We start from the raw sequence: 25,672 nt of genomic DNA on the forward strand, positions 1-25,672 counted from the left end.
GAAGACAAATGCATAATATTTTTCTTTCTTTTCCAATTTTATTATGTTTTTGTTTAATTTAAGAATACTGTATAAGTTAATGAAAATAAGTTTCAAAAATATTTGAATATCAACTAAACAACAAACTGAAAAGCGAGAAAAAAATGGTAAAGAAAACAGTTGCCAAACTGTAAACAAGTATGGTATACATGGCAGTAATTTATTCAAGTGAAATATTAATCCAGATAAAAACAAAAAACTATATTTAAGAAACAGACTTAAAAGAAAGAACTATGTGTAATACTGCTCAGTCAAAGAATGTAAAATGCTTTTTTTATATTAAGTGGAAAGAAAATTATAAACCATATGTTAAAAAATATTTATCAAAATATTACAACAAATTACAATTTAATAATGTAAACATATCAATAGAACATTTATGATCAGAAATATTTAAAACAGATTAAACAAAGCAACTTTCTTTTAAATTTTTTATTTAGACTAAAATTATATCTTCAGCTGCTTGAATTTAGGAAAAACGAAAGTCCTGCAAGTGCAACTGCTAGTGCAACACCAGCAACGGGAACTGGGAATAAAAAGAGAAATTGATTCGATAAATATAAATAATTTGTAAAATAAAACTAATAAATATACATATTAATAACTGAACTCTGTGACCTTTACACAAAGGAAACATCGCAAATATACAAATATACAAATTTTGTAAAAAAGCTAACTGGAACTTTTACAATATTTAAATATGCAGATTATACACCTTATTAGAAAAATTATGATTAAACTCTTGTTCAATGGAAATAACATTATCTTTTTCCAATCTCTTACTTCACTTATTATCTTTCTTTGTTGATTTGAAATGAGTAGCTATATTTTTTGTGTCAGCAATGGTTTCTCTGTAAAATATAATGCAAGTAAGCCACACTTAACAGCTTGGTACAGATAGGATCCCTAAATAGTTGTCTCAGAAGAACTTTGTACAGCTTCTTGTCCATCCAATACTTTTCAAGTCAATTTCAGGTCAGTGAATGTTAGGACTTGGGTACTTCTATATACTGCCCTCCCCCCTACCCCACCCAGATTTTATTACTGAAACATTCAAGATTTCCAATCTATAATGAACAACACATTGCTGAAGATAAGAAAGTTACATGATGTATACAAGATACAAGCATTTTTCAATTTTTATTCTAACGTTTTATGTTCTCAATTTTACGACATCATACACGCCACATTAATTCATGCCAAGAACGCAGGTTGTTATCTAAGCATATCCATAAAGCTGTCATGTAAGCTCCAAGAGTCCCTACACAACATAGGGGTGCCCCCCCTAAACATTTCAATGCGGCAGGTGTCCACGCCATAGCTCTCCCTGACCCCTCGTGAACACCCCAGCCGAACAAGTATGTACTGGAATTTTTTTCTGAGTGACATTACCTTCAAAAGATGATTTTTTAACTGGTTTAATCTTCATTTAAAGCAAATAAGAAACAAAAATAACAATCCCTTTACACATATCTACTACACCCAGCACCATCTATTACCATTTTCTAAATTAACCTTAAGAATATGTTCAAAATAACTTATAAAAATTTAAGAATACCCTAAAAACCATTTAGTTTTAAAATACTCTCCATTTTGGAAAAAAAAATAAATAAAATAAATATTGATGTTACATCTAGTAATTTTTTTTAAAGATACTTACCAAATAATTTATTCATGGAGGAATGTGTAGGAGCATCACCAAATTCAGACAACCTTTCTTCAACAGCATCAGGTAAAATCAAAGTACTGGTTGCTAAATAATTGAAAATAAACTTTTAAAAGTTAAGAAGTTTCAATATAAATATTTAAAACATTTTATGCGTTTTAATTAAATGTGAGAATGTTTTAAATAAAATAAACTCTTTCTTAAATCAAACCTCAATAAATACTATGAGGACACACAACAATTTGCATTATACAGTGATAAATCATTACAGTGAGAAGTGAGATAGTTTTAATTTGGAAAACAACTTATGATTGGCTTAATATAATTGTCACAGGCTTATATATTTTGCTACAGCGGGAAGCAATGTACAGTCGACTCCCGACTTACGCGAGGGCGGGATACGTTCCAAGAGCCTTCGCGTAATTTGAAATTTCGCGTTGTGGAAAAGGGTATGTGTAAAAACTTTTATAAACATACCCATATGATTAAAGACACTTGTAAACACCACCTCAAACTGTTAAAAACCATCTCTTAACTATACATTACTGTATCTTAAACAAAAAATTGAATTTTTATTTATTGTATTTTTAAAAAAAAACGTTTTATTTAACATAAAAAACTGCTACGATGCACAAAGTCAATGATCAATGGGAAATGAAGAGGTAAAATAAACCACTAGGTACGTACATTATGTAGTAAGAAAAACAAATGCATTATAGTTGTTGAAACTTTCTCTTTTTCCTTCTATCTTCAGTTTTAAATGAAACAGCCCTCTTTGGTATCATTATATTTCATTAACTTTACCATATAGAATGAAAAAATTAAATGGAAAATGAGGAGTAGTTATTTGTATAAGCGATGTTCAGACTAGTACGGTGTAGGATCTTTCGCCCTCAGCAATCTCAAAGGAATGAAGGTCCATTTATGAAAAAAATGCGATTCCCTTCGGAAAATTTTCATGAAGCGGGTGAAGAATTCACGTTGGGAATAAAATTCTTTACCGGGGAAAAATCGCGTTATAGCCATTTCGCATAAGTGGGATCGTGTTGTAGCGGGAGTCGACTGTACATTTAATTTTAAAGGCAAATAATGGCTGGTTTGGTATAATTATTACATATAATCACAATTTTTGAAGAAAAAAAAAGTGTCAAACTGTTAAGAATCGTTAAAATAAACAAAAATCACAGTATTTAATTTGTTAAAAAAAGCAACACTGAATTATGAAAAACTACAAATTCAACAAAATTATCATACTTGGAGATACTTCGCAGGAAGTGTCAATGTCCTGTTCAGAAAGCTCCAAGTTCAGCAATTCTTTAAATGCATCAAGGGAGTCAACAGCTGTATCGCTATGAAACTGATAGTCACAAACACAAACATCTGCTTGAGGTAAAGGTGCAAAAACTCTTCGAGGCAGTTCATGAACTACAATTGGATCTAAAAAATCCCTTTTTGTCAAAGATACAAGCATAAATTTGAAGCATGAAACAAATTTAAATATAGGATCACAAAATTAAAAAGAACAAATTTAGAAAAGCAATTTACAATTGACAGAAAATATGTATGAACATAACTCATGCAAGCATAACAACAATTATGCTTGCACGCAATATATAATTGCTTTTATTTCATAACTGGTACAAACAAAATTGGTCTAATTTTACTTTTTTACAAGTGTGCCCACAGAGGCAGATACAGATTATTATTTTAGGGGGTGCAATCTGAGGAATGCCCCTCCCCCTTCCCAACAAGTACTTACGGTTTTGAGTGCGACAAGTTTTAAAACTGCTTTAACATCAATAAAATGTACCACATTGGCCAGGAACAATGTATTTAATAGGACAAAAACGCAACTAATTAATTTCGTAAGCAATAAAAAAAAGTAGTATTTCAAACTTTTACATAAAATTTTTTAATGAATTAAAAAGATTACTGCAATTATTTTCATTTTATTCATTAACTCTAGCAGTACCCGCACGGCTTTGTCCGTAGTAGAAAATTAAAAGGTCTTTTGGTTCGCCTGTATATTTACAAATAATGTATGATGAATTTCTCGCCAATTGGCTTGCCCATGTTATGGTTCCACGTTATAATAACTTGGTAATTTACTCCTCCATCTTATGATAATTTTGCTCGGGAAAATGTTCAAAAAATTGGAATAGAAAAAGAACAAAATCGAATTTTCGAAAAATCGCTTCACGGTGCACACTAGGGTGGGTCGATTTTGACTTTTTTTTTGAAATCGAAAACGCCTGTGGCGGGAAAAATTGTGTATTGGCATCAAATGCTCGCATAAAATTTTTTTTTTAAATCAAACTATATTTAGATCCTCTGCCAGCCCCTTAAAGTTTGGCCAAATATGTAAAAATTGACATTTTTAAATTAAAAAAAAAAATCTTATGTATAATATTTTTAATCGTCTGTGGCGGGAAAAGTTGTATATTGACATCTAATGCTCATATAAATTTTTTTTGGAAATCAAAATATATTTAGATCCCTCACCAGTCCTTTGAAATTTCACCAAATATGGAAAAATTGACATTTATTTGTTATTTTTTAAATTTCTCATGTTTGATTTTTTTAATCACCCGTAGTGAAAATGATTGCCTAGTAAGATTCTTCACTCATAAGTAATAATAATAATAATATTCAAGTTCCGCTCAACCGGTGAAATTTGGAATATTTTCATAATTTTTAAAATCTTGATTTTTCAAAGCAAAAATTTATCCAACACTTTTTTTTTTAATTTAAGCATTTTTTATACTCGATTTTTCTATAATAACACTATAAAATTCTTTAGGATTAAAACATAGGTATAAAAGATTAAAGTACCAGAAGTCCGTCGTCGCAGTTTTACAGCAGCTCTTTGCTCATTTTCCCGAAGTATTAGGGGAAAATGACTAAGAATTCACCTCGGAGTTTTTTGTTATAAAGAAGTTTTACACCTTATACATTGCTTTGTTCTCAAATTTTGGCATTAATTTTCGGGAAGCCAATGTTGTACATATTAAGTCATCATGGCGTGTTGCTCCACAAACAGATAAAGATGCTTCTGTCACCAACCTAACTGCTCTTTCTACCGCTTGTGCATGTATGACATGGTAAATTCCACAACTCACTTTCAATAAAGTCACCCATTTCAGCTACTTTCTCAAGTTCCGCATTGGGTATATTTTTGGTGAGTGGAGGGTCTGTAAGGACACAATTTTGCCAATTTATCAATTCTGTATAGTCTTTTGCTTGAAAATTTAGAGGTGGAATGACAAAATCACGAACAATTTCATTAGTAAGAGTTCGGGCCTTAAGGATTGTTCGGTAACCTAATTTCCTTACTGAGGATCGTGTGTCATTGATCATGGCTATCAGTAGGTTTTCTGGATGTTCAAAAAATCCATTTCTTTATATAACAGGGTCAACTACTGATTTCAGATCATCGCTAAAATATCTTGAGTAGTGAATAACTTCCCAAACATGCTGTGCACAGGCTGTTCATGAAGGCTCAGTTTTAATCAAAAACCTAACTTTTGCATACTTTTATAATGTATTCTACAATAGTCCCATTTCCAGCGATGGCTCTTTTGTACCAACATACAAACAAAGTACTCTGCTGTTGTAAGCCACCTAGCATGAGATAGCTTTCCTGGTGATTTGATGGACAGTGATGTTGAACAATTTCTTGAACATATTGCTTGATATATTTGATACAAGTAGTTTTGGTCAGTGCAAAGTCCGTCTGTATCAACTGTTCGCAAATCAAAAGCGATTTTTTAAAGTTGACAAATGGAAGCTGTTCACATGTGCCAAGAAGCTTCCCTATAGGACCATTATATGTAAAAGGACTTGTAGTGCTTCCATCAAGATGCTGTAACAGATAGTGTAAAGGTAGCTCATTGGCGTGCAATTGACATATGAGCCACTGCAATGGCCTTTTTAAATGCAGCTCAAACAGTCTTATTACACCACCTTTCACATCAGTATTGGCTGCTGTTCCATCTGATCCTACTGCAATTAAATCCACAGTAGATACTTGGGTTGTTTTTAAATAGTCTAATATGCTTGATAACACTTCATTTGCTGTACCAATTCATCTGCTCTGAGGTTTTTGTTACGATTTCTATTTGGTTCATATATGCTTGGCTAAGTGCCAAGAAAAGGCCGATTTGTCAGACTGGGGGTGAGTGTTTAAATAGTTTCATTATATCACAGAGAAGAAAAAAAATAAACATTCGGAGGAATCACACCATCTATCTCTTTGACAGATAAAACTAAGCAGAAGGAGCAAAGAAAAAAAGGCAAAACGCACAACTTCAGATTCCCGGCAGGGGTGGTATATGTAATATGATATGATAATTATTTTGTTCACAAACAAAGGGTCTTACTATTTACTATTTACACCACAGGTGATTAAAAAAATACATAAGAAAAGAAAAAAAAGTTTTAAAAAAGTCAATTTTTACATATTTAGCGAAATTTCAGGGACCTGACAGAAGGTATAAATATATTTTAATTACCAAAAAATTTTTTTAATGAACATTAGATGTCAATACACTACTTTTCGCACCACAGGCGATTAAAAATATTATACATAAGATTTTTTTAAAAAATTTAAAAAATGTCAATTTTTACATATTTGGCCAAACTTTAAGGGGCTGGCGGGGGATCTAAATATAGTTTGATTTCCAAAACATTTTTTATGCGAGCATTTGATGCCAATACACAACTTTTCCCACCACAGGCATTTTCGATTTCAAAAAAAAGTCAAAATCGACCCACCCTAGTGCACACCCCCACGCTACAAACTAAATTCTTTGCCAAATTTCATGAAAATCGGCCGAACAATTTAGGCACTTTGCATGTCACAGAGATCCAGACAGACAGAGATCCGGATAGAAAGAGATCCGGACAGAGAGAGATTCAGACAGAGAGAGATCCAGACAGAGACTTTCAGCTTTGTTATTAGTAAAGATTGTTTGAAGAAAATGTGGATGCATAAGGATGCATAATAGTGTCGACGGTTTGGAATGAGTGGATCCGCCGATGGGAGCCCCAATGCAGATCATAAGAGGTTACTGTAAGCTACCAAAAAAAAAAAATTTCGCCAAATTTCAACTGGAATCTTCGGAGACAGTACAGCAATTATTTCTTATATTCTTATCTCTCTTTTTTATGACACCTACTGCCTCTTCTCATTGGATGCAAGTTGTAGGAAAACACATAAAATTATTCAGTAAAATTTGGAATTTCATTTAGTAAATTGAGATTTTCCTCTTCCCAAAAATTTAGGTTCGAGCCACCCCTGCTTTCATAGTAATTTACAGTATTAGAATTGAGGAAATATATTACTCTGTCTGTGCAATGACTTTCATCTCTGTCAAGCAGCAAATAATGCACTAGTCTTCGCTTATTGTGATCACTTTGAGACACGATGATTTTGATAACAATAAATGGATTAAAAGATTAGATAATTTGATCAACTTCAGTAGCACATACTGAGTTTCAAAGCAAAATGAAAAAAAAAAAAGAAAAAGCTCAATAGAAAGCATATATTTTCGAAAAAATCACCAATTGTTGATTGTCCATAGGTTTTTAGAAGCTTTTTAAAATTTATTCATAATTAACGTGTTTTTTTAAGTCACCGAAGTGGTGTTGTACTCTTCGTTTTAGCACTTTCACTGCATTCCTCATTTCAGCATTTGTAAGAGCAGATGGATGAATATCAAGGCCATTCTTCATCTCATTGGTCAGTTCCCTCATCTATCTGTTTTCCTACAAAAATCTGGCAAACTTCTAACTATGTTAATGCAGAAACAAGTGGTGCAACCACAAATGGGGTTTTGGAATTAAAACTTCAGAACTGCACTACATCGACTTTTTTAACCACACATAAAAGGATAAAAGCAGTGTCTAAACTTTTCTAAACAAGATAGATTTTTAAAACATAGTTTACTTAGCAGGATTTAATCCTATATTAATTTCATATTCTTAAACATACCAAAAGAAGATCCAATTTTTAACTATATGGTATCTATAAACAATCTGACATTTTTAAATACACTACTGGCCATTAAAGTTTGCTACACCAAGAAGAAGTTGTCAGAATGAAACAAAATTTAGCAAAATGATCATTTATTACTGGAAAAATCTCACATGAATGGAGGTTTAAGTACCCTGTTGCGCCACCTCTAGCTAAAATGTAAGAGTTGATACGATTGAGCATTGAGGTACAGTACGATGTCCTACGTCCTCTCATACCACAGTTGCTGTAAACGGGCCACTAATTCGATCAAACTTACAGGCTGTCCAACTTACCGTCTCTAGTGATCCCAGATATGCTTGATTTGTGACAAATCAGTGCATCCCACAGACCAGAGAACGTGATAACGTGGAAGAGGCAGTTCCTTGACACCCTTGCCATGTGTGACCGAGCATTGTCATGTTAAAAAAATGGATCTTGGGAGCCCTGTCGTGAGTGCTAACACATGCGTAAGAGTTTGATTGAATGAGTGACACGTTAACAGTAACTATGGTACAAGATGACGTAGGATATCATAGGAGACTGCTATGTCTCAATGCCCCAATTGTATTGCTTCGTACATCGTACATTCATGGTAGAGGTGGCCTAACAGGGTACTTAAACCTCCATTCAAGAATTTTACAACCATAAATGATCAATTTGCTTTCATTTTGTTATTACTTTCTAATGTCAATTTCGCTATCATATGTGCAAAATTTAAACTTCATTCTGGCAATTTCTTCTCAGTGTAGCAATTTCAATGACCAGTAGTGTATATTGAAGTAAATCGAACAAACTAAATGGCCAACATGATCCGAATGTATGTTAACAGCACAATAAAAACGGCATTGCTTTGAGATCAACTGGAAGCAGAAATTGGGGAAGACAACGGAAGCGGGGATGGGCTGCTTTGGCAGAATCCGATTTTCTCGCAATTAATGAAAAAAACTGGAAATCAAAGATTAATCAGAAGTCATTATGAAAAAATCTTAAAAAACAACTGGGCTGTTTGGCTAGTTATTATGATGATGATTTTTAAAGTGAACATAAAAGTAATATTTTGTGATGAGTACGCCTACTGTTATAAGAGAGCTAAAAGGTCTTTATAAAATGCAAAAAGATCAGGGTTACTCAGCACTTCCCAATGCTGCACAAAAGCCGAAATCCTTTTAACATACAAATGAACAGAGAAAATTGGGACCACTTGATTTTGATAGCAATAAAAAATTGAAAGCATAAAGCAGCATCACATTTAGCAGAGACTACTGCATATTATTATCAAAAAATGAATAGCTAAGAAATAGATTATCAATATGTAATAAACAACAGCCCAAAAAGAAGTTAAAGCAGTTAGCACTTGTTAACTATTAAACAATCATAAAAGGTAACGAAAAGACATTAAAAACGAAAGAACAGTAGCATAGTACAAAATCCAAAATCCTTCACAACTTAGTAGTACAGAAGTTTTAGATGATTAGCATTTTCCACAGACACACATAAAATGGTAATTTGGAAGACATCACAGTAAAAAACTTAAGCACAGCACAACACAGATATTTGATAATTTAAGCAAAATTAGCAGGTTTGTGGGCTTATGAAATAGTGCATAACCAACATAGAAAAACAGAAGTAAGGTCAGTTGGGGTAAGTGCGGTCTTGGGGCAAGTGCGGCTTAGGTTAATAATCAGAAACCGGGAATATCTGCAAGGCTGCTGTCATCTGGGTAGCTTGGTAAACGTTATTACTTTGCACTGCGTGTGTTAGATCGCGCTACTTGAATGGTAACTCTACTCCTTCCCTGGTTTCCTAACTTTTCTCATTCCCACTACAGTGCTATGTTGTTATGGTTCGAGAAATCATCGTTTCTTCTGTTGTTGTTCTCACTTTTTCATGCTTCTAAAACGTAAGTACAACTACTTCATGTCTGCTTTTCGTATTTTTGAAGCAGAGATTTATTATTTTTTACTTTCAAATCAATTAATTTTAGGGCTGCACTTGCCCCAGAAAATTATACGACTGAGAAAGTGCGACCCGAAAAAAAGGGCAAGTGCAGCCTCGCATTTTTTGGGGCTGCACTTTCCTATTAATCTGGCAATGTTATTTTATGACAGATGTAATTTGTTCGCAACGATTTAATGAAGCAATGTAATTAATTTGTAATTCTTCCGAAATTACGAGGAGGAAGAAAGTGACGATAATGAAAATATGAGTTGAAGGGAAGATTTACATGATGAAATGACAGTCTAAGAAATGATTGCCACAGAGCAAAAACAGCAAGAAGATATCATTCAGTGGGGAAGGCATCCAACGGAGAGAAAGGTAGGCGACTGGGTTCTTGTGAGGTTTTCTACAAAAAAGATGACTAAACATTTTGTAGGACAAATTACTAATATAAATGATGATAATTTCCCTGAAATTAAATTTTTAAAGTTAAAAGCGGCTGGAAATTATAGCACTGTGTTTAGTTATCCTTCAAGAGACGATGTTAGAGAGATCCAAAACGACGACATTGCATCAATCCTTCCAAATCCCTCCTCAGATCGTAGAGGAAATTTGATATTTTAAGTAACGTTTTCAGAATATAATATAAATTAAATTGTTAATTACTATACTTATTTATTGTTAATTACTATACTTATTTATTGTTAATTACTATACTAAGTGTACTTATACAAAAAAATATGTTCAAGTTCGCCAAAGACATGTTACCTTTTGTCAGTTGTATAGTTACCTTTTGTATTATTAAGTTAATATTTTATAAGTTCATTGATATTCAAGTTTTAAAGATTATTCCTTGGTATGCAAGTTTTTTTTTTTTTTTAAGTTTATTAGCATAATAAAAGTTAATGTAATAACTTCCCAATGAATAGGTGAAAATTAAAATAAAAAAATCGTTTTTAATCAGGAAAAAATACTCTATTGATTGCACTTGCCCCTTATCTTCTCAAACGGTTTTTAAAAAAAAATTCAGATAGGCGATGTTCTTGCCCCACTTTTATTGAGAAAATGCGGCCCTAGAGCACAATAGTTTAAAATGTTTTTTTCAACGTTTTTACCTGCAATGATTTTAACAGGCTCATGTCTCGGGAAACACACTAAAACAGGTAACATATGAAATAAAAATTAAAAAATTTGTATCAAGTCTTGTAATGTCTAGACCTTAATAAAGTCGAACTGTATAATTTAAGGGCAGCACTTCCCCCAACTCACCTTATACTTTTTGGAGCACATTGTGTAGTCCCCCCCCCCCCCCCCACCACCACATAAAGCATCTTGACTTTGGAGAATTCTGAAATTAGAATATCTAATTTTGATACTTGGGACGGCAACAAACATCAAGACTTGAGGTTCTGATGCTATACAAATCATTTACTGACGTTTAAAAAAAGTCTTTCATTAATTTAAACTCACTACCAAACGGCACAACCTTGAGGGCCACTGATCTGGATGAAATTTTGCATTTAGGTCAGTTTGCACAAGAATTAACCCAGGTAAAGCAGTTTGACTGTATAGGTTCTAGTTTGGCTACAATGGGGGTCCGAAGTTATTATTTGAGTCCAGAAAAGCAATGGTTTTTCCTTTGAAATTAAACTTCTTTTCCTTTTCCTTGCATTTGCATTGCAGTATGAGCCAATTAAATACATTAACAACATAGAATAAACCTCCCTCCCCCTCCCTTTGTTATACTGAATAGAGAAGTCGAATGTCCTGGGAGGGTAGATATTGTACCCAAGTTTCAAATTCCAATAAAAACACCATTGCAACTCTGAAATCCTGCAAATCAATCTAGTTCAGAAGACAAAAAAATGAGGGTCACAAATCTTCATAAACTTCTAGGTTTAAGTCAATTCGTACTACATATGATCCCAGGTAAAATAGTTTGAGTCCATAGGCTCTAGTTTGACTGCAGGGTGGGTCTAAATGTGCTTGTTTGGCTCTGGAACTGCAATAACGTTTTCTTTGGAAATTTTAGCACACGATTTGCTCTGCTAACATCTGTTGCATCTCTTGTTAGTACAGTGTAGGGGTGGTGGAATTTATTCTATACTTCGAATGCATTTAGTTGGGTGATACTGCACTGCAATATCAAGAAAAAAGTAAAGAGTTAATTTTAAAGGAAAAGCCATTGCTTTTCTGGAGCTAAACGAGAAACTTTGGACCCCATTACGCACGAGCTAAGGCCTATGTAGTCAAACTGCTTTAACTGGATTGATAAGGATGAATTGACCTAAATCCAGAATTTCATCCAGATCCGTGACCCTCAAGGTTGTGCCGTTTGGTAGTCAGTAAAAACAATTTTACAGTTCATTAAAAAAAAAATTCTAACTATTTTTTTTTAATTGTTATTATATTTTAATCATTGAATAGTTTTGAAATCTATGATATTATTACTGCAATATTTTATACAAATTAAGGACCAAGGAGCACTACTGATGTTATTCCATTTTGTATCTAAAGAGCTCATAGTTAATGGACAAATTTGATAATCTATCATAAAAAAAAAAAAAGAAAAGAAAAGAAATTGTACAAAATTTTGAAAATGAACTTTTTTAAGCATGCATGAGGCTATTTACATTTCAAAATTTGAAATAAACTATAGGAGTATTTTGAGTTAACCCCTGAATTGTAATACCTTGCTGTTCTTCTTCAATTAATAATAAATCTTCACAATGTATTTCAAATCTAGCTGTTATACTTCTCATAATATCTTGTTTCAGAGCCTGTTGATAAAAAAGTGCACATTTAGGCATTTGACTTTAATGACTTTTCAATTAATAAAACTTATCCTTCCAAAGCTATTCATAAATAATTAAAATATATAATAAATTTATGGGAACTGATTAACTGTAATAATTGCATATTCTCCCCTTAAAATTAATAACAATATAGAGAAGCAGAGATAGTTATAATTGTTGAGATCAGGTGGGTGCAGAGCTTCACTATTGTAAGTATTGATGCTGTACTAATGGCCCAGAGATTTAGATTATTCCGAGAAGTTGAGGGTTCCAAGTGCGCCACCATGGAAAATTTTGAAGAATTCAACAAGCGGAAAAAAAAAAAAAACATCATTTTAAAGCTATCCTGTGTATAAAATGAGTAAATCTAGAACAAAAATTTTTGCTTAGTTTGTGTGAGTCCAAATAATTTATGTTTTGATTTTTCTAAAAAAAAAAAATGTTTGTATTAAAAATAATCATGAGTTTCAACCAAGGGGGAATTCATAGCATAGATTGTGGCATTGAAATTTTTAGATGGGGGGCGGTAGTGTTTTCAGGTATCTTTCTCTAAAAAGCTCTCATTCAAGGGGATCTTTATGGTATTTGAGGATGGAAGATGCACAATAGTTCTTGGGGTCACCCCTGAAATATTCATTATGTTTCTCCACACCCTCTATCCCTCTCATCTCCATTCACTCTCTGTTTTTTTTTATTTTTAAATTAATAGGGGAGTTATGGTACCACAGGTATCCTCATGCACACTGCTAGGATCAAGACATCTATTATTAAGTACAAACAAGTCTCTTTTAGATTCATTTTCTTTTTGTACCCTCATGTTTCAAACACTTTGCTTCTATTGGCTGTTGCTTGAGGTTTTACGTTTAAACTTAAAGATAGTTTTGTATCTCTTCAAATTCAGATGATTGATGCTAAAAATACACCAACCTTTAATAACATTAACATTAATAAAAAACTGTATATAGCCATTGATAAAGTTGTGGTTTAAGGCTGACCCATATTTGCATTAGAATCCACAACTACAGTAAAATCCCTCTAATGCGGACACTAACGGACAATTTTTTTTTGTCCGCAATAAAGAGGTGTACGCAGGACAGAGGTTTAATAATGTTATTTCCACTGGAACTGGGGAATTGAAAATTGTCCGCATAAGAGGGGTATCTGTTAGGAGGGGTTTTACTGTACTGGATAATACATGCTCTGGTTTCCCTTCAAACCTCATGTATGTACTGGATAATCCTCTGCCAAGAAATTGTGAAGTTTTACTCGTGTTTGATCATTAAAAAAATGCTTCCTTGAATTCCTATTTTTTAAATGCATTCCCAAAGCAAAGATTTGACAAGAGGCCCTGTAAAAATGTAGAGGACATGACTATGCACTTCAACCTGTGTTTTGATAATCTAATTACTGTGATGATATTATACGGCAGAATCCTTTCATCTCTACTATGATTGAAATACCTTAATCTGTCCTTTTCAAACAGATACCTAAGCATTTTTTGATTTTATTATAAACACATTGCTGGTATAGCATGCAAGGAAAAAAAAACCTTTCTCATATCCAAATCCAACTTGGCTCTCACCAGCAGTGATACCAAAACATCTTCTGCTGTGCTACTTGAAAAGTGGACCATCTTGCATTCAAAATTATGAGACACCCCCCCCCCCCCTTTTTGAAAGTATTTTGAGGTGGAAATTTAGGCTTTCAATTTATTTTCCTATAAATAGTGTAACTAATTTTCAAGCGGTATACAGGATTTTTGCATATAAATCATTCTGTATACACATCTTACTAACCCTACTTAAGACCAAAGGGCAAGTTCCAAAAAATGTTAGATACTTTTATGCTAGGCAATACATATTACTAACTTATTGTGACTTTTTAATATTGGTAGCAGAGATAAAAAAGAATAAAACATATATTGGGTGGGGCAGGAAGAGGGCTTATTGTGAAATTCAAAAAGATGGACATCACGGCAAATACAAACCTTAATTTTTAAAAATGTAGAAACTTCCGACTCTTAACAGAATATGGAGTAAAAATATTAAAGCAAAACTGTAGTGCAACAATAATAATAAATAAAAAATAATAATACAAAGAGTTTGGAATAATAAATTTATAAATGCTACTTTAGTTTGGCAATATCCAACACAATTGGAAATGACTTACGTTAATGGCTTCTTGAACAGTTGCTTTGCTGTGAACATATGCTCTGCACTGCACAGCTCCTTTAAATGTCATCATACAAATGCATTCACATACTTCAGGGTTAGAAATATTGTTGTTATTTTCCTACAGGAAAATGTAAAAAAAAGTACTAAAGTATTCATTTCATTAAATTCTATTAATTTAATATCATTTTATTAGATCATCAGACTGAAAAAAAAAAGATTACATTGTTAGTTTTTTATTTTGAATAATTTAGTCTCAATCAAGTAAGCTTAAATAACAACTCAGACTCGGGTATTTGTTTCAACAAAAGCCTAGTTAGGTAAAAAATAACTACAGATTCAAAAAAGGAAATTTATAAGTCAAAATCATTTCTTTGTTTTTATAGAAGACCCCAATAAATATAAGTTACAACAAGTTATTTATCTCATCATTTGTATTCCAAAATAATACTTAATTAAAAAAATTTCTGTATGAATGTTTTTTAAATACATTTTAGAGTTTTTACTACCCTTTTCAATTATTTTTAACTGAATAGAAGTGCATAACAATTATTTTAGAAAAGGATCCTTCAACAATGAGCTGATTTCCTTTTTTATGATGGTGATTATTCATGTTAACTTCATCATATGATCATAATTTACATGTGCAACAATTATAAATTTGCTAAAGCATGTTTATTCAAATGGAAAGGCAACTTGACTATTCAGCTAAAAAACATTTATAAAATATCAATATAACTACAAAAATATTTCTTTTTATACATGAAATACACCGCCAGCTCAGTCATTTCCAGCCGAGGACTGCAGTTTCATGCTTATTAGCACTCATCAGCCCGGCATAGGAAAGTGACTGAGCTGGAGATGGAAAAACCTCTTAAGGAAGCCAAGAGTGCCAAACGTAGCTAATATAGAATTAGCATAGACCAGACGAGTGACCGAAGCAATGGTTCGGTTCAACTCTAAGATTGAAGGCAAGGCATGGTATATTCAGTAAATTACCGCCCTTTAGACTGAATATACCATGCCTTGCCTTCAATCTTCGAGTTGAACCGAACCATTGCTTCGGTCACTCGTCTGGTCTGTGCTAATTCTATATTAGCTACCAGTTTGTTTGGCACTCTTAGCTTCCTTAAGAGGTTTTTCCATTTCCAGCTCAGTCACTTTCCTATGCTGGGCTGTTGAGTGCTAATAAGTACGAAACTGCAGTCCTCGGCTGGAAATGACTGAGCTGGCGGTGTGTTTCATGTATTTCTGCTTTAGCCCTGGCTAAAGGGCGGTAATTTACTGAATTTCTTTTTATGTTTGAAAGTCTTGCATCAGTGCAAAATGGTTAGGCATTATGAAAACTTGATACAACTTCACTTAATAATAATTTTGCATGATTTTTTCTGTGTAAAAAAGACTACAGAAAAACACTACGATTTTCTTATCTGATTTAGTAGCAATTCTTATCTAAATCAACTTTGATAATCATCCATATTTTTTCTTGCATATGGATGTTGGTCTCCATTAAAAATATTCTCTAACATTAGTGAATTAAAAGAAACCGGAAATTTGAACAAAAGAAGATTTGAGTCAAAGAAAAACTAATGTCTAAGGAAACAAATATACATTTATTGAATGACTTCTAAACTAAACATTAGCAAAATATAAGCATTTTACATACCAATTAATTTAGACTTGAAATCCCTCGATTACTTCAATTTAGAAAGAAAGAAAAAAGAGGATGTCCAAAGGTTAAGTTCTTAAAAAATATTAAAAATACAAAGACTTTATTCAACATCTTGATTCTATTGAGCATATTCCTTTCAATTGGAATAATCAAATTTTAATTAATTCACTGGAATTGAGCACCAGACACCATAGTTTACAGGTAAATTAGAAGATATGCATATACAATAATTCATTGGTCGGGGTCCCTTGTCAGTTTGGTTACCATGATCCCTCTTTCCCATAAAACCAATAAAACATACTGTTCCCATTCTAAACTAGGCCCCAGTTTATGACTAGGCTGACATGGCCTCTCGTCTCCCCTGCAATTGGTACTCAGATGAAAAGCTTATATTTTCCAAGTGAACAGCGATTTTACATTTTTATTCTAAATAGGATTGATTTATTGAAAGAAATCGTTAGTTTAGTTTAACTTCTCATTGAAATTAATTTTATTTTGTCTAAAATCTGTTCTTACAAAGTTTAATTACCGATGTACTTAAAACTAATTAAACTAAAGCAAAGGAAATTGAAATATATCTGCTAGGCAGCATAATATGCAATGAAGTGAAATAAATAAATGACTTATTGTACATAGCAACAAAAAATTCAAATTCATTTATCTAAAATCCAATTATATATTATTATTAATCCCATTAAAATAAACTTCAAGGGACAGCAAGTTTGGTTAGTTATAAAGGAATTTGGTTGTAATGGAATTCAAACAATGCAACGGCAATTTAAATGGGGCTGAACATTTATTTTGCTGAAATGGATACATACTTGCCAACCCTCAAAGGAAAAAAAAAACAGGAGATTCTGCTAGAGGTATATAGATGATTCACTAGCGACAAATTTCACATCAAAATTATTATATAACGCTATTAAATGCCATGAATATTAAATTTAAAATCAAATACGGATTTTTCACATGCAAGCTAGTTGGTAGCAGCAAAAAAATACAAAATACTACAACTGAAAAATCAAATAATATGGAGTGCAATCACTTAAAATTTCGTATATTCCCCAGACTCCACCTAAAAAGTAGCTACAAAAATCTATTAAAATCCGGGAGAAAATGTAAATAAATTATTGAAATAAAGTATAAAATAAGTAGGTGTAAGACAGCATATGTTGAAATAACTTCCAACTTTCAAAATAATTGAAATATTTTCAAGATGCAAAAGAATTGAAAATTGCTTCAATTTTCACCAAAGCACGTGCTTGGTTGAACAAGCAATGAGGAAAAATTCCAAATGACTAAATGAGTTATTAATTAGAAAAATTCGTTTGAGTAAAACTCTAAAATTCCTTCACTGAATTGGAGCCAATTTTTTTTTTTTCTTTTTTTGAAGCGGAAATAGTCCGATTTTTCAGAGGGAAAAAAACGAATTTTTTCAGCACACAAATAAATCAGGAGGGAAAATGGTGTGATTAGCAGCTACTCTTTTCTACATATTATAATTAGGAAAAAAATAGCGTAGAATCACCCATGAATGTAGCTTTGTTGCAAGTTGGTGCAGAAAACCTATTTTGGAGCTCTAAAGCGTAATTGTTATAAAATTCCTATCCCTGCAAAGAAAATTGGTTATAGTCCATATTCTTATGCACCACAATCGAGTTCTGCATTCTGCTGGCACCTAGTGGATGACTAGAAAGGGGCGACATCTATTGAGAAGAAAGAATTGCAAAAACGGGAGAAAATGGTAAAAAAAGGGAAATCAGGGGATGGAAAAAGGGAGTCTCTCATTAAAAACAGTAGAGTTGGCAAGTATATGGATATTTCCTTGTATTGGTATTTGCCATAGTGAGATTTAACTCAGGGTCATAAGACTTGTGTTTTGTTGTGGGTTTCGCTAAATACCTTCCTCGTGAAATATATGTGATCAAAAAATTTTGATTTCTTTTGTATATTCCGCTATTTTTTGTTACAATAGGTTATTTAAATAAGGGAGTGCTGCTTTAAGGGCATCAATATGAGCAAATGTAAAAAATGATATCTATTAAATGAAGGGGGAAAACCTGATGTGTACACTATATAACTGCACTCCTATTGGACATTTCATGTCTTTTTATAATGTGACCAGACGTCCCGCTTTTGCTGGGACAGTCCCGCTTTTTGTCTTACTGTCCCGCTGCGAGAATGTCCCGCCAAAGTGTCCCGCTTTGTCGAAAGAGTCCCGCTTTTTTGTTTAAATTCTGTCTCACAAGAAATATAACATACAATCTAGATTTTTTAAACGCTTTTTTCGATTTTCGCACTCAGGCGATATAAGTCAATTGTTTAACAAAGATTGTTGAGTTTGGTTTCAGTTTGCCAAGCACAACAGCAGTTGTTGAAAGAACATTTTAATTGGTGAATAAAATTTGGACATCTGAGAAAACGCAATTATCAGTTGCCACTTTAAAAAGTCTTCTTTTAACTAAAATTAACTTTTCTTATTCATGCAAGGAATTCCTTGATTTTCTGAAAGGCAACAAGAATTTGCTTCTTAAAATTGCTTCTAACAGCAAGTATAACTGAAAATAATAATTTTGATTAATAAATTTGTTGTGTGATGCAATATTCTTTACATCAATACTACTAAATTATTTTCAACTTGAGTTCTTTATTGGTACATTTGAGTTATTTCTTGGCATTTTTCTGTTACGTAAAATATTAAGCCTGTGGAAAAAAAAACTACTCTACCCCCCCCCCCCCCATCATGTGTCCTGATTTTTAGCTTGAAAAATCTGGTCACATTACTTTTTAACAACTCAAAAGAATAGATGCGTACACTCATATACGCATGTAAGTAATACTTCTTCAATTACTAGTTTTTGACAGTTATAAGACATGTTTATTATAGAGTTTGGCACTTTTCAATGTAATTAAATTTTGATGTCTCGGTTAACGTCAGGTATTCAAAATGTGAAAGAAAATGATGTACTGTTTTATATAGGGAAGGACGTTCTCAATAAAAAAAATAAATACTGCAAACATAAAGCGCAGAGTTTGTAAAATTCTTCAATTATAATTATTTCCCTTTGGAACTCAAATTGAACAATTAATGAAGGTAAAAAATGAAATTGTAACTATGATTTTTTACCAAAAAAATATAATAAAAAACTTTTTTGTAGTAGTTTTGAACATTTTTGAACCCTAAAATCTCACCCCCTTGAATATGGTCTTGATTTTACTGTATATCATTTCACATCATACTTCACAACTAGAGACGTACCGAGTACTCGGTAACTACTCGGTACTCGGCCTACTTGGCCAATTTGCCGAGTACTCGGTACTCGGCCAAATTCTGATCAGATACTCGGCCAATACCGAATAGTTGCAAAAAATTGAATATTGTCCAAGACAGATACTAAAATTTATAAAAAAAAAAAAAAGAGCAAGCATTATATTCTGCAATCATTTACAATTAAAATTTATAAGTCAAATATAAATTTTGAGGATAATGAAGTTTGCAAAAAAAAAAAAAAAAATATGCAAAAAAGGTAAGTATAGAAAATATGGAATTTTATATTAAAAATGGATTTTTGCTTAAAATTAGTTATAAAAATATAAAAATATCTTTGCTTAAAAAATAAAAGGAAATAAAACAACGTTAAAAGTACAGTGCAAGAATACTGCAGACACATGTTTTGGCATTACAAGGAATTCTTTTTTCAATGCACAAAATGGGAGCTCGTGGATTTAAAGACAACAATCGGATTTTTTTTGTCGAATGTCTTTTCATTCTTTAGTTCACATATTATGCACTGAAAAAGACGTTCCTTGTAATGGGGGGGGCGGCAGAAACACGTGTCTGCATTGTTCCTGCACATTTGTTTTATCTGCTTTTAAAAATTATTTATATTTGGCAGACTAGAACTATAATTGATTGGTATACAGTGAAAACCCTCCTCAGGTACACCCCTCAAAGGCAGACACTCCTCTTATGTAGACAATTTTTAATTCCCCAGTTCCAATGCAAATAACATTCTTAAACCCCTGTCCTACGGACACCTCTCTATTGCGGACAAAAAAAATTGTCCTGTTAGTGTCCGCATTAGAGGGATTTTACTGTAATTTGTTTTAATTAGAACTTGATTAATCATACCTTTTATTTATTTTTAATTTTAAAAATAATTTTTTTGTAAAATTTTAGACACAATCAAAATTGTTTATATAATGCATGATTAAATTTCAGCAGGAATTTAGTTTTAAAAAACCATTATATGGACAAGGAGGTCTATACTACTATTCCAATAAGTTCAAAATTCATCACATGTGTGTTATAGTTCTTCTTAAAACATAATTGGTACTTGGTAACTCGGCCGAGTAGTGAAAGGCCGAGTACTCGGTACTCGGCCAAAGTGCTACTCGGTACGTCTCTATTCAAAGCCAAACATAATAGAAAGATTTATAAATCTCAAAAAACTCATAATGACAGGCTTTCTATTCAAACGTTTCCAAAGTCTAACATTTCAAACTGACTTTAAGCAAAAAGCTAAAAAATACTCGCTTACCAATGGAATGAATAATTCAATATCATGCCACTTAGATGGTGTTGATGAAGAATCACTTTCATGAAGAGATTTCTTTTTTGATTTCTTGCCTTCATTAGAACAGTCCAAAGGCTCAACAAGTTCTCTTTGAGAACCATTGCAAATAGCATGGGCTTCTTTAACATTTTCAAGGAAAGGATGCAACCCAATTTCAATTTGCTTCTGCAAGCTCAAGCCAGCATCTTCACTCTTGATAGGAAATTTGATGTCCACAGCAAGACGACAGCGAATACGATGCCACTTCATTGACCCAGACTGCAATTTCCATTCTGCAGGGTTAGCAAAACTCTTTTGCAGAAAAAAATAAATAAAATAAATTTAAAACTTTGAGTGCTGAAGTTTAATATTGTTTCAAGAGCACTAACTAATAAAAAAGATACATACCTTGTAATCAGAGACGTCATAAGTTTTACAAACTGTTCTAAAATTTATTAAGAAAAAGTTTTTCTTGGCAGAAAAAGATTAAAAATTTTATCAGGGGTGCAGAAAATTTAACACTTGTAGATTAATTTGAAATCCCCCCTCCTTTATCTCAATTGTATTTGCATATAATTTAAAGACCTACCATGAATCACTCAATGTGCACAGTAGCAGTCAGTCGCCAAAGTAAAGCATATCGAAGTATAAAAAGGAAATCGATAAAAATACATTAGGCTAACTGATTGAGAAAAAGATTAAAAATAATTGAATAAATTCTCAGAGGAAAAAAACCCCCCAGATTTAAAAGTTTTTTTAATTAATTTTTTTTTACGATACTGAGTAAAAGAACATCAACAGCATTAGCAGTCCTATGCAAGTCTATGATTGTTAGTAGGATTCTTAGCATATGCAGTATAACAAGCGTATCAACAAAAATCAGTCATCTGCAAAAAACATATTGAAAATCTCCTCTCAAAAGTGGACCTTTATTTCAATGGCAATGGCTAGCAATGCTGTTGGAACTGAACTGAGATGAAATTCCTTGTAACACTTCAAAATTTAGCTAAAAAAATTGCTTTTAAAAATATATATACACAAACACTTGAGTATACGTAAATTTTTTTTAAGTTGTAGTTTAAATCCCCCCCCCCCCCCCCGAACACATTCTACATCCTTGACTTTAAAATTTAAAAATTTTTAAGGATAAAAAGCTAGAACTGTTTTTTTAGTTATTCTAAAAATTTACAATTTACCTACAGTACACATCAATGTAGAACGTACACTACAATGTGCAGAAATTTTACGAAAACGTTTATATATACAGTGTGTCCCTTAGTGTCGTGTACAGGATTGGAGGGGAGTTAAAGAACAGGATTACAAGCAAGAATCACTTAGAAAGGTATGGTCGCAAACGTAATCCTGACACGCTACATGCACACAAAGTCAGACATTGAAAGATGCACAAACAGGTGACAAATAGTGATATATTATTACACAAATTACATTTTACACTATATTTTAGTTTTTTAGAAGGGCTTTTCGTAATACATGAGGCTGCTGTTGTAACACGTGAGTCGAAATGACAACACACCGATCGTCGCAATTACGAGTCATTCTGACAAGCTTTCATCCGTCACTGCGTTGTGTGTATTAGAGCTATTAGTTGCAACTTTTAACAACTACTTTAAACCTTTCTGAAAATCGAAAATGTTGAGTAAAATAGTCTTTTGGTAACAAATTTATGAGCTATTTTGCAGCAAGTTACTGCCCTAAGCCAGGGCTAAGGCAGAAATACATAAAATACATCGCCAGCTCAGTTATTCTATCCGAGGACTGCAGTTTTGTGCTATTTAGCACTCATCAGCCTGGAATAGGAAGTAACTTTTCTCCGCACACATTCCACCACTTAGCTGTAAGCCTCAGGTTCCACCGTCCGGGGGTGCGCGTAGTGGGCGGCCCGCTGAGGCTGGGTGCGACGATCAATAGTCGTCTGGGCCACAGACGGTCTTGGTGCTTATTGCGCCAGGGAAGGTCCCCGTGCTGGGCGTCAGCCCAGCTGGGAGCTTACCCCTTAATGTGTGAACCTTGCTCGCCATGAGATACGGGAATAAGAAGTAACTGAGCTGGAGGCGGAAAACCTCTTAAAAGAGCCAAGAGAGTCAAACAAACTGGTAGCTAATGTAGAATTAGCACACCAGACAAGTGACCGAAGTAATGGTACGGTTCAATTCAAACCTTGAAGGCAAAGCCAGGTATTTTGCAGTAAGTTTACTTTTACCCTAAGCCATGTCTAAGTCTATGGTGTGCTAATTCTACATTAGCTACCACTTTGTTTGTCTCTCTTGGCTCTTTTGAGAGGTTTTCCACCTCCAGCTCAGTTACTTCCTAATCCAGGTTGGTGAGTGCTAAAAAGCACAAAACTACAGACCTAGAATGAAAGAGCTGAATTCTTGCTTGTTATGGTATTCTGTACCTCTCCAAGCTTGTACATGACATTCAGGGATACCCTACACACACACACACACACACACACACACACACATATATATATATATATATATATATATATATATATATATATATATATATATAGTAGAATAATATTATAACACCTACCTATATAATGCAATTCTCTATAAACAGCACAACTTTTCAAAAGTAAACAATAGGTTTTGAAGTTTCAAAAAATCCCCCTGTTCTTCTTTGCAAACATAAAAATTGTTAGGCAAATTAAATTCTGAAACCGTTTTTCATCTTTCCATCTTAATTCAAAGCTTTTAAAGGAAATTAGTGCTCAGAGTGAACAGAAAATACCAGATGGCTCTTTAAATTGCAGCTATTATGCAAACCATGAAGCTAGCAGAAGTGCAGGATAATTCGCTTTCTTTTGATTGTAAAACCTATTTATTTGTGAATGTAACTGTAATATTAGTGCTTTAATACTCAATGTAGATAAAACTCATTCTGAAGTGCTAATATATATATTCTGAATATTAGCTTCAAAAGTTGTGAAATAACCTATATAATGCAAAAACCTGTATAATGCAAAAGCTCTGGTCCCAAGGTGTGCGTTATAACGATCTTCTACTGTATATATATATATATATATGCAAACATACATACATATACGTACATATCTTCTTTAAATTATGCTTAGTCCATAAAAACAAATTTATAAGTGATAGACATCATTATTATTCAGGGTGGCGACAGGAACTGTGAAAAAAAGTTCCCTGACTTTTTCCTGATTAAGTTCACCAAATTTCCCTGACTTACGTTACCAAGGATAATGGTTTCCTTTCTTTGCTCTACTTGAAATCCATTGTATGTTTGTATAAAATGCAGTGTTTTAAACATTTTTTAAGTTGTGTAAAGTTGACGAACTAAAGATGTATTTTTAAAAAATGCTACTTTCTTAACAAAATTGTAAAAAAAAAAAACCATATCAAGTCAATTTTTTTGGAAAAAAAACATAAAACAGTATATTAAATTTTTCTACATGGAAAGATTATAGAAAATTTTTAAAAAATTACTTCCGGAAACCACTTAGCATAAGAATTTTAGGAAACTATTAAAATCACTCTCAAAAACATATGTGTATTTATGCTTGAACTAAAAAGTAATTGAAATTATTTTGAACTAAATTTTCAAACAGTATAATAATTGTTGCAAGAATAACAAGTAATAGTGAAAGAATAGAAGTAATGTAGTTACTATTATATAACTAATTGACATATTTATGCAAAACAGATGAAACCTTTTGACATCCATTCATAGGGAGCTTTTCTCTAATCAAGAACATAGGTTTTAATGAATGAATACAGCATTTTAACAATAAAAAAATTAAGATCTTTACTTAAGTACACAAGTTACCTCTATTTCAAATGATTAAAGCAGGTAACAAAAAAAATCTTAGATTGCTTTTGTAACAAACAACTTTGAAATGAAAAAAAAAAAAAAAAAGCAAATAGCTAATTTTAAAATATATAAAAGAACAATACAACTTGGTTATAAAATAAAAGAATCATTTGAATCTGAAGAAAGGAAAACCTTTATAATCTGCGGCGACAGCAAATAATATAACGGCAAAAAAAAGTTTTTTGATTGAAAGTTCAATTTCAGTAATTAAATGAAAAACATGAAGTAATAACTTTTAAGCTTTTATCATTCTTCTTAAAATCGTGATTACAGTATGCTAATCACTTGGAGACAATGAAATAAAGGCAAAGGAGCTAAGGATATAATGAAGGCTTCCTCTTTGCCTGTATGGTTGTTTATTTTACGTCACATTGAAAGCATGAAAGGAAATTTCAAGCTAGTTAAAATAAAAAACCTAACAGACACAGAAGCAATCATCCTGTGGTTAATAAGTAAGATTCAATACTTAGACGTTGAGGAAAAAAGATGCACAAACATGCGGCAGTGTATAATTGCACCTCATTTTACTTTTTTTTTTTTTTTTTTTGACAGATAATTGGTGGAAAATTTGTAGGGAATTAGGATACTTAATTTTGTAAACAAAAAAAAAAATTCTTCATGAAATCAATTTTCCCTGATTTTTCGTTATTTTTTCGAAATTCCCTGATATTTCCCCGACTTTTCCCTGATTAATAAAGTTTCCTGACTTTTCCCTGATCTCCCGCCTCTCCCTGTTATTATGCTTATTTAATATTCAAATTGGGGGGGAGCTTCAAAAGCGTTTTGACTTTTCTTAAAAAAACTGCTTAGCTCTACAAAAGTAGAAATCCATTTTTTCCCAACACAATCTTTTCATACTTATTATATTACATTGTTCTCAGAACATTTTTAATGAACTCAAATCGTATCAACAAAATAAGTACAATAACTTTAAAAATAATTTATAGAATTAAAAACA

At 32.5% G+C, this 25,672-nt stretch overlaps 1 protein-coding gene across 1 annotated transcript in view; it reads right to left on the minus strand.

Moving 5' to 3' along the window:
- Nucleotides 1–350: 350 nt before the first annotated feature.
- The window catches only part of LOC129217376 (protein odr-4 homolog), a 42,021-nt gene continuing 16,699 nt past the window's right edge, over nt 351–25,672 (minus strand). Inside the window, exons 5-11 of the mRNA XM_054851666.1 lie at nt 21,262–21,298; nt 20,839–21,165; nt 14,624–14,746; nt 12,352–12,439; nt 2,960–3,142; nt 1,700–1,792; nt 351–565 (exon numbers count right to left, since the gene is read on the minus strand). Coding sequence (XP_054707641.1) covers nt 495–565; nt 1,700–1,792; nt 2,960–3,142; nt 12,352–12,439; nt 14,624–14,746; nt 20,839–21,165; nt 21,262–21,298 — 922 coding nt within the window. The 3' untranslated portion in view covers nt 351–494. The remainder of the gene's footprint in view (nt 566–1,699; nt 1,793–2,959; nt 3,143–12,351; nt 12,440–14,623; nt 14,747–20,838; nt 21,166–21,261; nt 21,299–25,672) is intronic.

Source organism: Uloborus diversus, chromosome 2 (genome assembly GCF_026930045.1).
Source record: "Uloborus diversus isolate 005 chromosome 2, Udiv.v.3.1, whole genome shotgun sequence".
Lineage (NCBI taxonomy): Eukaryota > Metazoa > Arthropoda > Arachnida > Araneae > Uloboridae > Uloborus > Uloborus diversus.